Source organism: Lathamus discolor, chromosome 3 (genome assembly GCF_037157495.1).
Source record: "Lathamus discolor isolate bLatDis1 chromosome 3, bLatDis1.hap1, whole genome shotgun sequence".
Taxonomy (NCBI): Eukaryota; Metazoa; Chordata; class Aves; order Psittaciformes; family Psittacidae; genus Lathamus; species Lathamus discolor.
Window position 1 is genome coordinate 122,062,626 of NC_088886.1, and position 13,143 is coordinate 122,075,768.

Below are 13,143 nucleotides of genomic sequence, written 5' to 3' on the forward strand. Positions count from 1 at the left end.
AGGTTAACCACGTATCCTCATTTAAGAGCTGATTTTACCTCTGGCAATGCAGTAATTACCAAAGTAAACATCTCAGTAATACCTGTCTAGCAGTTCAGAGGCTTTTACAGCAACAGGTATTTGCTATCTGGGGTAAAAGCTGTACATTTTAAAGCGTGATGATGAACTTCCTGGGTGTGAAAAGGCTTTTTAAAACAATTTTTACACGTTAAGAAAGCAAAAGCAAGCAGAATACAGTTTTGCTCTCAGTTCCATGCTCATTCACTGACTACAAGGTACTTTTCCAGTGCAGCTATGTGTCCTGCTTGGGTGTGTATTTCAGAAAGACAAACCAGCAAGACAACTTACATCCTGCCTCTCATTGCTTTGGCTTTTTGTTCCTCTTCAAGGTTTCGTGGGGGAGTTGAAGTTGCCATTCCTTCACTTAAGCAGCCAGTGGCATCTTTTAAGCTTCCTCGATAAGATCCTCCTTCAAGGGTCTAAAAAAGCCCCAAAAGAACAGTAGAATAAATATTATCCTTGAACTCCAGCATCACTGTTATCTTCTGTTTCAAGTCAGTTCTGCAATCAACACTGTAGTCTAAAACCAAGCAGAGTACTCAGCAACTTTCCTGGAGGACTTAGCAAAATACAACAAAAGTAGTTTTAAGTTGATGTAAGACACCACTCCCAAAGCATTAAAACAAAGAAGATGTCCTCTGGTAGAAGGTGGGAAAAAAGATGTTCCAATAGCCACAGGATGAGAAAACTCTTCCAGTTTCAAAACAACCTGAAAATACCGTGGTGTCTCAGTCAGAACCAGTGTTAGGCTACACGTGGTCAGCGTTTCTCTGCCAAAGAGTAGATGAGGACTTTTCAACAGTAAAGTAAAACATGAAACAGAAACAGATGGATGCATAGTAACATTCCAAAATAATTAGTTTCCACCAAATCCCTGGAAAGTAATTGCAAGTGACCTAACAGCCTGCATGCAGGGGAGGGAAAATAAAATATTTTCTGAAAATACATCTAACTGGATTAATGAAATACATTTCAATTTGTTAGCTCCTCGATGGAATAAAACTATTTTGAGTAAATTTTCTGGGAATGTCCCTCTCAGTTTCCCATGTTTCAAAGAGTTTCTTCACCACTTACTCCTTACAAAGCACCCTACGAATGCTTACTATCTTCATGTCAGCTCAACATCTTGAACCAAGAAAATACCAAAACCCTCTGAAATGATCTGCTAGATAAAGCTACGTGCAAAGAATTACAGTAATTTAATGATCAGCATGGGGCCTTTTCTTCCATTTTTACACTCTTCATCCTTCCAGTATATGTAAGGAAATGAACCTTTGTAGGCTCATCATAGTCCTGACTGGTTAATTAAGTTAAACTTGCTCAAAGCAAGCATTTATCTAGTTTTAGAGGTCCTGGGACATGTACAAAAAATGTCTACCTTTGATATTAGCATTTTGAACTGTTTCAGGGAAAACTTAAGAGAAGCCAAGATAGAAACAGGATTTACTCCTGGTCCAACAGACGCTGGACCAGACACGAAGAGTGCACAACACTGAGATTTTTTAACAAATTAAACCCAGAGCATTCTTATTGCTTACTCCACTCCCTGTCAGAAAGAGTTGACAAGGCAGATTAAAAGCGACACAGGAATCTTTATAAAATGAAAGCACCGCTGTGATACTTCAAGCAGTTCTACTCTTTAGAGAGTCTTTTCAGGGAAGCCAGAATACCAAACAAACTCGCCCGTTGGGTTGAATTCCTGTGCCTCAGAACAAGCTTTAAAACAAAACAAACAAAACATCCCATTGTGTAACATATTTGAGCACCAACAAGACCCCAGAAAGAGTACAGTACAGTACCTCATGCTCTGCAAAGCCCACTCCAGAAGTACGCTTTGACTATGCAGTGCAGAGCTCACATGGCAATGAGAAATATGGGCTTCATCTCACATGAGGAGTTAAAATATTAGACACTCTACTGAGAAGTAGAGCATGTAGGGTTAATCAAAGCATAGCAGGTGAAGGTAGAAAGCAAGGAAACCAGAAACAAGAGGCAGACTTTAAAGCTCTTCCCTAGAGTCATATTAGGCCTGTTGTGCACACAGTTTTCACAACACTAAACTTACCAGCTTACTTTTGACCAACTTTTCTATTGCACTGACAAGATCCGCAGCAGTTGGGACATCGGAGGAGCTCTGTCGAGCAGCTAGCAAAGAAGAGGACTGCAAGACACCAGGTTGCAAAGGAAAAGCAAGTTAGCAGGATGAGAAGGGAGGAGGAAGCCAGCAGTCAGTGAAGCACCTTCTGAGACAGGAGAACAAATGTGGAAGGGGAGCAGGAGGGTGAGAGGATCACGTGCATGGTCAGGTGAGGGGGTGTTGCCGTATCAGGCGAGAACAGAATTGCCACCCACTTCTGGCTGCACATCTCCCTGCAGCAATTCCAAGGCTGGGAAGAGTGTCAAAGAACTGAAGTTCATTTGCAAAAGGCTACAATACTCTTAATGTCTGTTGGTTCCTCCTTCTAAGTCATCTACAGTCTCACAGGCTCCAGAAAATTGATCTTCTTACTGTGGATGTAAGAAATTATCCCCCCCCCATACATACATATTTAATAAATGCAGTTAAGTACAAGGTACACATGGAGCTACAGGCAACAGAGGAGGGAGGGAGGGGGAACAAATCATTCCCCCTTCCTTCCCCACAGATCAATTGCAACTCCAAGTGAACTCAGATGACACCTCCCATTCATGCAACTTTAGCCATCTAAAATGAGTATCTGTCCTCTCCCTGCTCTGCAATCAGTGGAGAGAAAATACTCTTACATATCTCATCTATCTTAGCTACCTGGCACAGGAGGGCAGAAACGCTCCTTGGAGATGCTTAGTTTTCCCTATTGACGGTAGGTAGAATATTTTCAGTCTCGCTTCTCTATGCCTGTCTGTTGGCTGCAGGTGTTCCATTTTCAGTGCCTGGCATCATGTAATGTCTTTGGATGTCCCCACATCCAGGCAGGCACAGCTAATAGCTGTTGGTTGCTACACATCTCCAGAAACACTTCAGTACTCTTCAGTGTGGTACCCTAGCATCCCCCATGGTGCTGCGAAGATCGGCCTCTGTGTGAACTATTCAATTCTAGTTTAACTTTTTTGCTCTATAAGGGCCTCTTCACTCCTTGGTCTTTGTCCTAAGAAATCTCACTTTGAAAACCCAAACTCATCCGATAGCTATGGGAACTGGTATTCATTAGCTCACCTGTATATACATTACTTTTGAATGAAATACAAGCACTGACTAAAACTGTGAGCCCTTTGATAACCTGCTTTTGGCAGGCTGACAGACTAAAGCATGGCTAAATTCTGCATTAAAATTATTTAAAAGCTTATTCATCTCTCAGCTGCTTAATAAAGATCTTCTGGAGAGCAGCTACTGCAGCGAAGTCACTGTGCAGGTGCCAACGAAAGTGCAACTGAGATTAAATAGTGCTGGGGAGTGAGATGTGGAAATGTGATGGCAGGAATTAGGCAGCTGGCCACCTCTTCAAGTGGCCCCTTGGGGAGGTTGCTCGTGTTGAGTGACACAGCCTCAGGAGAAAAAAAAAATGCAAAGGAGCCCAATCCCAACCACAAGCCTTGTGACAGTTCAGAAGCGTGAAGAGCCTGCCACTCATCAACTCATCTTTCACAAATAATACATCTAATTAACAGTTCTAATTACAGCAACAAAAACTACAGGTAATCAGGCTGGTAATTGAGGAATTAAGCTGGTAATGTAGGTATCTCATACAAATGTAAAAATTCAGACAGCCTGTTTCACCTGCAATGCAGACAGATGTGTCTAGGAAAAAGACTGAAAATAGGGACTTTGATGAGATACTGGACAAATACATAGACAACAACTCTCAAACATAACCATTCTAGCAAAAGGAGTCCCAGTTTTGGAGGCATGAAACAGCTGCTGCTCTCACCTCTTTTAACTGAAATTGCTCAATCATAGAATCATAGAATAGTTAGGGTTGGAAAGAACATTAAGATGATCTAGTTCCAACCCCCCTGCCATGGGCAGGGACACCTCACACTAAACCATCTCACCTAAGGCTTCATCCAACCTGGCCTTGAACACTGCCAGGGATGGAGCGCTCACAACCTTCCTGGGCAACCCATTCCAGTGCCTCACCACCCTAACAGGAAAGAATTTCCTCCTTCTATCCAATCTAAACTTCCCCTGTTTAAGTATTAACTCATTACCCCTTGTCCTATCACTACAGTCCCTACTGAAGAGTCCATCCCCAGCATCCCTGTAGGCCCCCTTCAGGTACTGGAAGGCTGCTATGAGGTCTCCATGCAGCCTTCTCTTCTCCAGGCTGAACAGCCGCAATATCTCTGAACAGCAAATAACCACAGGATTTTGAAGGAAGCATGGAAACATATTTCTGGGTTAAATAAAACTCTTCTGTGACTGACAAGAGCCTGGGCTTTTGTGGGGCAAATAAAAAAATGGTATTTCTGCTTCCCAAGAAGCAAATTTTGACTTTCTAATATGAAGAGATCTTCCAATTTGCCTTTCTAAGAGCCTCCTGGAGCAGCAAAGCACAATTATTGCTGTCCTGCCAATTGGCTCAGAGAAAGGTGCCACCTCCTGCACCATGCAGACATCTCCTACCTATCACTGCTAGCTCCCCACACTGTTGCTGGTCCAGCCTAAGCCTATGCCTGTAAGGAATAGGGCAATGAGTAGAGAGCTGGGCCCAAACTAACACCATCAAAGAGCTTTTGGCTCCAGCAAGACTCAAACATTGCATTCCTGTGCCAGGGAATTCTGAAGCCATGTTTGTGACCTTAATTCCACCCCCCGCCATGAGGTGAAGAAGTGAGTAGGGGAAGAAAAGGAGATAGAAAAAGCTTTCGCCTTGCTCTATTTAATCTCCTGGTTTAGGAATGGGTGAAGAATCAGGATGCTGAAACACTCTATAAAGCTCAGACATCTGGAGAGGAAAACTGTTTAGTTCCACAACACTGATGCTGTCATAAATGTATTTAAGAAACACTGAAATCACATGGCCTGTTAAAAATCAAAACCAGTGACCCAAGCTAAAGCAATTTTGTTTCTCTAAGCAAACTATCTCCAAAACATTAGCTAAACAGCGCCGGGAAGAAGCCAGGAGCAACTGCTATTGTGCTGGGCATAGATCCACCACGGCTCTGCTTCCCCGGCCTTTCGCCTCTGCCCCTCATCAGACAGACAACAGCACACATAGCACTCAAAGGGCAGGAGTCCACAACTCCAGCTGTTTCCTTCTGGTCTTGCTGCCACCACAATGTCATAATATTTCCTGACAGATTAGCAGCAAGCCCCCAAACCCTTTCCTCCATCACTCTTGCTCCTTGAATCCTAGAAATATTTGCACCCTTCTCTCTCTGTATTTCTAAACTCCTGCCTGAACCCTCCCTAAGAGCATTCTGGGTTGTTTTTCTTTCCTGACAATTATTAATGTATCTCCCCTACCCTTCCTTCTTTCCATGCAGTAATTACAATCAGAGGATGGAGATACAGAAGTGGCAGTGCTAAAAACAGATGTCAGCAGGAAACAGGAGGATGGATTTCTACAAGGGAGACAACAGCACCAGGAAAGGGTGGGGGAGGACCCATGCAGACAGGACCAGGCTGTGTGTGAATGCAAACCACTGTTTATGTGAATATGCAGCCATATTCACAGATTCTCACCCCAAGTCCAAAGGACCAACTGAAGGATTCTGCAAGCCACTGCACATCTACCACAGCAAATTCCAACTCAATGTTCAACACACCCTAGCTAACAGCAGAGAACTACCACCACCAGCATGGTGCACAAATATGGGCAGACCATAGTCCCAAGAGGGACTTCAGACACTCTGTGGGCTTCTGAACTAACCGGAGCTTATGGAACATTCAATGATGATCAGCCACGTATGTTGAAAATGCCAAATGACAGCACTCGGTAGGATTTTCCACCTGCAAGTTTTAAAGCACTTCAGAATGTAGGATCTATCATGGGGCATAAATTGGCAGTGTTCCTGGGCCCCAATCACACACAAAGCCTAAGTAGAGAGTCCAAGCTATCTAACACTTGGTAAAGGTGACATTTCTGGATTCAAGCCAACTCCAGTATCTGTCCTACTCCTCAGGCCCAGCCTGCCACCAAATACTGTTTCTGCTGCTACTGCCAAACACCAACAGCAATTTTAAAACAGAGGAGGAGAACATGCGTTATCAGCCTGAATGAAACTTCTGACCATAGACAACACAAGCAAATGACTGACCTGTCATGCAACGGGATGCCAGGGCTAAATTGCTTGTCCAGCACTATCTCTAAATCCAGTTGGTGAAAGGTAGTACATTATGATTTGCTCATAGGAGTCTCTTAAAATCACAAGTCTAGGCCTTGGATACTGGAAGACCACTGCAAAACCACTGTGAGACAGCTATGCAAGAAATGCATCTAAACAGCAAATTAATACAGCAGGGGAGGCCTTACCATCTCATCTTGGGTTGGATCATTATCAAAGATCTTCATAGGAGGAGGAAGAGGTGTGTGAGACTCTTCATCTGGTTCATCTTCTCCCCAACCTTTCTTGCTCTTCTGAAGAAAAGTTAAACATAATTAGGAGCAGTGACAGTTTTCTTTTATCCTTTTAGATATCCAAGCCCTAGCACCAGGCTTTGAGTCTGTTAATACTAATACTGGCTCAATATCGCATTGGGTGGAGAGAATTGCAGGTAATGCTAAGCATCACAGAAGAGAAACAACAAAGATGTAAGGTTGTGCTGGTTAACCCTGGTGCATTCTAAGAGTTACAGAAATACCATTTACAGGTAACCCCAGCAGCTGAGGCAGTTACAGCTGTCTGCGTGGTGATGGAAAAGTATTTTTTTATGTAAATGAGAACAGCTCAATGTACAGTTTTAAATGTGCTCCTCTATTTGTCTTCAGTTGGTAACTTCTCTGTTTTTGGTTTGTAATTCTTTATTCGCTGTATCAGGAAAGAGCCATTCTGGCAAAGAACATGCCTGCAGAGAAACTGTGGCTACAAATACATAGCAGATTTAACGGAAACATGACTACTTCTCTGAGCATTTTCTTTCAATAAGGAATTACACTGCCATGGTAGGATAAAGGTGATATGAACCTCAGTGATCATAAAAAATAGTAACAGCTGCTCAAGAATAACTTCCTTCTTATCCTTGGCAGCTTTCTAATAGGCTATTAAAAAAAAAATCTAGTCAAATGACAATAATATATGTAGATTTTGAAATGCTGTTCCTATATATTCCATTGCTCATTGGATAACAATGCTATTTGCAACACTGCTTCAATCCATGCAATTTTACATGATTCGCTGTTCTCTCTAGACACTAAAGGAACTAACCGATTACTCAAGCATTACTCACACACCACAGAAGAGACTATCAGAGATATGATCTTTCCTTCAACTAACACCAATACACACCTCATCTGCGCTGTCTCCTTGAGGAGTGGTTTCATCTCCAGTCTTTGGTGAGCCGAGGTCAAAGCTCTTCCTACCATCTCGCACCTTCTTTTGTTTCTTGATGTTGCTCTCGGTCTTCCCGCTGTTCAGCCGGCGCACAGGACTAGTCAACCATTTCTTCAGGGTGTTTGTTGAGCGTTTGGGGCCAGGAGAACTCTGGATGGAGTTGAGGGATGGCTGAGGTTGTAAATTGGCCACTGAATCAGACTTGCCCCCGTTGTCATTGGAAGAGACTGAATATGCATCTGGAAGAAAACAATGCAGGTGAGAGTTCACACCAGCACCTCCTCTATTTCCTAGTGCACATCATGCACTTAGCAGTCCTAAGCACAAAAATACAAGCTGCCTTGATGAAAGGTTTTGTGACTTCATGGTACACCAGAGAGAGAAATATGCCCTGCAACAGGCATTTTTCACAATCTTATACACTCTTCTCATTTTCCACCACACTATCTGTCCTTAGAAACATCACAGATAGCAAAGTTATCTAGTTTTTGATGAAAGCTTGAATTTCATGCAAAGTGCTGAACTTTTCATCTTCTTCCCCCAGATTTCATCATGAATTGCTAGGAAGAAAATAAGCACAAAAAGATTATTAAAGGAAACCTGACAGTCACCAACACTTTGTCAGGTTCCAAGTCCTTAAATATGTTTCAGCTGTTGCCAGACCCAATGACATGACTGTTAGTTAGACTACTTATTAACTTTTTAAGGTCATTTGAAGCACCTTAAAATCACCTCCTTTGCCCCTGCAAGCAATTTGTCAGAAGACTTCACACCTTCCCTAGAACCGAGAAACTGGAATGAACACTTAACAAAAGTGACAAATTGTTCAAACTGAAGGAAACTCCAAAGAAGGAGATACAAGGGAGGCTTAAAATTTAAAAAAGATTTCCATTATATGCAAGCAGGAGGTTCTGCTGAACTGTATCCAACGCCAATTATTGATACGCATGTTCAGACTACCACCTTAAAAATGAGTGCAACCTCCCATACTCCCCGCAAAAGCAACAGACCAAAGATGTGCCAATGTCAATAAGTCTTTAAAACCAAAACAAACAAGTCACAGTCACAGATTTCTCAGCTGTCCTTTAGGAACAAGTGCCCTGCTTTCACCTTTCTGAAACCATGGCAAGGCAACTCCCTCCCTCCCCAGGAGCAATCAGGGACTGAGATGTTGAATCCCACAAGGTTTAAGATTTTATTTCTTTTTTAACAGAATTAAGAAATTGTCCCCCTCCTGTAAGATACATCTCAGACTGTGCATCAGAAAGCGGTCGGCTGAGGTTATTAAACATTTTTAGATGGCTACCTCCAAATCTTTTACCTGCCCTGGCAGAAAATAAAACCCTACATTATGACACATGAAAATAGCCTGGTGCACCTAGACATTCTCAGTTCAGCAATACATATTGTCAGAGATGCTGGCTAGTACACATGCTGAGGAAGAGCCACTCTCCCAGGGAATCATCACATACATTGTTTTAGAAGCCAGTTTCTGCTAACTGCATGCAGAGCTCCTACCCCACTGGGCAGAGCTGCTGCTCACAGAGCAGAGATTGCAGCCTGCCTTGCAGACTATGCACTGAGCAAAGATTTCAGTCCGCCAGCTTGCAAACGGCAGACCATGAGAGTTACAATATTTTATAACCATAGACAGCCTCAGTCAGGAGTGGAACCAATAATTTATTACATACCTGAGGTCAAAAGTTAGATTTTTAGAACATACGGAAATAATTGTAACAAGCTAAAGAAGTCAAAGTTCATTTCCCAGATAGGAAGCAAATCCAAACCATTTGTCTTCTGATGACATGAGGAGCGAGTGTGAGAGGGTCTGGGACACGGACAGATCCCAGGTGGAGCTCCTAGGTTTTTTCTGACATTCCTCCATAAGGGCATAGTAGCAGTCTTATCTCAAAAAGGCCTGGGTTTAGCTAGCTCGTGTTGATGTTATTTCATGCACACGAAGTGGTTTTAAATCAACCAGTGCAAGATAATATTTGTCAGTGGCCAGCTTATCTTCCACTAGATAGGCTTTAGACAGCGTCCCCTCACAGGCTGCACGTGATGCTCTAGCAGTTTATTGGCACTCCTTGTGTCAGCAAAATTCAAGGTTTCGTGACAGAGGTTTTGATTTTGCAAGTGCCCTCACCCCTCCAACCCCCCAGCAGCACCAGAAGTCCCACAGGTGACCAGGGACGCTTGAGGGCTCATTGCCCAGGGGCTCTACCAAGCAGGGTGCCCTCAGGTACCTGTGCTCCCACTGCCGCTGCAAGAGGATTAATATGGGAAATTACTGGTGCAAAGGGAGTTGGGTTAAAGTCATGGAAGGAGAAATGCTGGAAGCAATCACTCTGTGGAGGCTGCTACTGTCAGGGATGATTTGGGGCAAGCAGCTGTATCATGGACTCACTGTCTTTGCTTGGGACTGGGCTCGGGGGGTGAGGTTGCAGAGAACTGAGGACAAGCTGATCTTCCCACATCTCGGTTGATTAATGTACAGAGAGGTTTTTACTACAGCTTAGAAGTAACACAGTCCAAACCATTACCCCCAGTCAGTGGCACCTTGCCAATTTGACTTTCAGTAAGGGAAGCAAGCTGATAGAAGGCTTAATGGAGGCTGGGACAACCTCAGGACTTGTTATTGAGACACAGAATCCTACCTCAGCCTGGCAGGCTCAAGGCAGAGCCAAACCCAAAAGTGCATGATGGAAGGGTCAAGAACCTTCCCTTTCCACCAGGAAATGCCCCTGGTTTTACGAGCAGGGCCAGGTCTTGGCCTTGCTGCCTCCCTCCCCTTTCCCCAGGCAGCACAGCCTGGGCTGGGGCACAGACAGACACACAGCACCTCACACTGCAGCACCCTGCTCAAGCCTGTCCCAGGGAAGTGATGTTCAGTCATTGTCCCCGTCCTCCCTAGGAAGGCAGCAGATGGGCAGAAACAGGCCAGGTTCCGAGCTGGCCCACAGCCCACCTTGCTGGCTTACAGAGATATTGTTCAAAGTTTAACCTAGAGCCAGGAAATCATTATCAGACCAAACATCAGGCCCCCAGAGTCATCAGGCCACGATGAAAGCCAACCTGAAGGTTTCCAGAGGGAAGCATGTTACCCTATGCAATGACTTCACTTGAATAAGTCTCTGGATTTTCCCATGCAAGGTCATGCCTTTGCTGACGAAAAAGCATATTTACCAAGGCATTACAAAACCTCAGTCATGCCATGCTGTACACAGCCCTGGCAGATATGAAGTCTCCTTCTTTCTCCTTGCCTGCTGACCTGTCCTGGCTGACAACTCTAAGGTATCTGGGAGACAGCCCAGGTTTCACTTGCCCCATGCAGCCCAAGACTGGAAACATGGCTTTATCTTGCCCTTACATTTTAATGTAGTCTCTGCTGGCTAAATGATAGGCAGGGAGGTATAGAGAACATCTGGTATAAATCTCCCAGCTCCTCACCCACCATAACAGCCCCTTAAGGTGGGGTGAGTTTGCTCTATCCAAGACCCTATACATGCACAAACCACTCCACTGTCCCGCTTCCCACCATTGCCAAACATGCACTATCCAATAACACCCCCCCCCCCAGTATTCATAACTTTCTCTCCTTTTCTTTTTAAAGGAACTGCAAATATAAGCACATTTGTGACCAAGACACATGTGCTGTGTTTGCCAGTCATGCTGAGAACGATTTCCTTTGCATGTAAAGCAGGTAACCCTGACATGGATGCAGAGGCAGGAGCAGAGCTCAAAGATGAGCAGAGCTCATGAAATGAGAGACAGAAACTTGCAACACAAAAAATCTGCCGGGAGAGACTTTGGAGACAACCTCCTGAAGCGTGCTTGTGTGCGCTCCACTGCTTCCGCGGCACGTACGGCTACAAACACATTAATCATGACACTTCATATTAGCCTGAGATCCAGACACCAGGTGGATCAAGCGGAAGATGAAGACATGTTACTGTGTTCTTCTTGCAAAGCACTAGTACATATGTACTTTGCAAACTGTATTGGTTTAGCAGTTCGGAAAGTTTGCTTAAGAAAAGCCAGAGAGCACTGTGGAAAAGAGGCAGCAGCACATTGCATGGTAGCTCAGGCAGCTACCACTGCCCACAGGAACCAGGAAAGCAGTGGCTGCCCTCGCACTGCAGTGGGTCTGCAGGAACCTCAGAGCTCAGCAAAGCTGCAGAGAGCTGTCCTGCCACCAATGTCCTAGGACACACGTATCTAAAAAAAGGTATCTGGTGAAGCAAAGTGGGTGTAGGGAGGTCAGCAGACTAGTGTGGCTAGATTGACTTCCTGGCCAAACCATTCATTCAGACAGAAGAAATGATGGTTTCCAAAACACCCCTGAGCAAACCTCCAACAAAATTCTGGCAATAGGTCTGTACAGATACTCAGCCAGACTGAAGAGCTTTAACATTCAGAGCTTCTGCACTGCTGGAGGCATGAAATATCTGTTGTTGTTGCCCAAATGAACAGACATCTATAAAAGCACAGTTCTTGTACTTGAAAAATGGCAGGCTGCAGTTCTGTGCAACCTTGGGTAAAGGGAAAACCAAAGATCTCACCAATCCCTTTTAGAGGCACAGTTATATTCCCATTTGAGTCAGTAGGAATTACTGCTGGAACATAAATACCAGGCATTTTATTTTTACCTCCCTACTCCCCAGAGCATGCATGGAGGGGAGGTCTTTCTGATCAGGCTCATGCAGCAGTAGACTCATCTACAGGACTCAGATCTCTAATGGGGAAAGGCTTCTTACAGAGCAACTCAGAAGAAAATATCAGGCTTCTCTTGTTTGACCCATAGTAATCACAGATCGCATCTGACAGGAAGGAAATATATTTCCATAACCAGAAGTTAATACAAAATAAGGCTATGAAGACAAGTGACCATGGCAGGGCACGATCTTGCTTTAGGTGAGGCAAATCTTTTGATTTATGTATGGCTCCATTTCTTATCCCAGAAAAACAGCCTGAGAGAAGATTTTTCCACAGAAGTCAAATATGATGAGCCAGAATGGGAACTCTGTAATCCTATTAGCATGTACGTTTAAATCAACATTTTTTGTAGCAATAATTCCATTCATGAATGAAAGCCAATAATGACAATCTGACCGATGAGCACATAAATCAGCTCTGCTGCGCTCAACAGAGCCCATTTTCCATATTTAGTGATTCCTGTAAAATAACATTTCTGACAAAGATGGAATTGAATCAGATGTGGGTGAAAGACTAACTTGGTCTTTAGTCGAGCTATTACTGCTTGGAGAATGGGAATCTCTGTACCAGGAAATCTTGGAAAGCAGGTGTCATCTAGACCCACCCTATGACAAAACAAAGCCTCTACTACATTATTTCACAGTAAACCAACAGGAATTATGTAAACCACCAAAATGCGCCCTCTCCTGCTCTTTCCAAGAGTATTTCCTTCACCATGCAGACTGTAGGTTCCAGTTCCCAGCTCTCGGCACCTCGAGGCTTTATATTCTCCCTTGGGAAATGCTGCTAGGAGAGCCATCTTGGTTCTGCTCAAGGGCTTCAGGGATGAAGTTCTACTTGACAGATGCAAAGATGGCAGAGCGAGGTATGAAAATTGCATATTTGGTCTATTTTGTG

At 44.0% G+C, this 13,143-nt stretch overlaps 1 protein-coding gene across 12 annotated transcripts in view; it reads right to left on the bottom strand.

Annotated features, from left to right (window-relative positions):
* Positions 1-13,143, bottom strand: part of KALRN (kalirin RhoGEF kinase) — a 521,871-nt gene that overhangs the window by 52,359 nt on the left and 456,369 nt on the right. For 11 of the 12 annotated variants that reach the window (XM_065671413.1, XM_065671394.1, XM_065671393.1 and 8 more), the window contains 3 exons: positions 7,486-7,769; positions 6,513-6,617; positions 349-479 (listed from right to left, as the gene is read on the bottom strand). In XM_065671413.1, coding sequence (XP_065527485.1) covers positions 349-479; positions 6,513-6,617; positions 7,486-7,769 — 520 coding nt within the window. The remainder of the gene's footprint in view (positions 1-348; positions 480-6,512; positions 6,618-7,485; positions 7,770-13,143) is intronic. The other variant, XM_065671395.1, reaches the window with a different exon arrangement.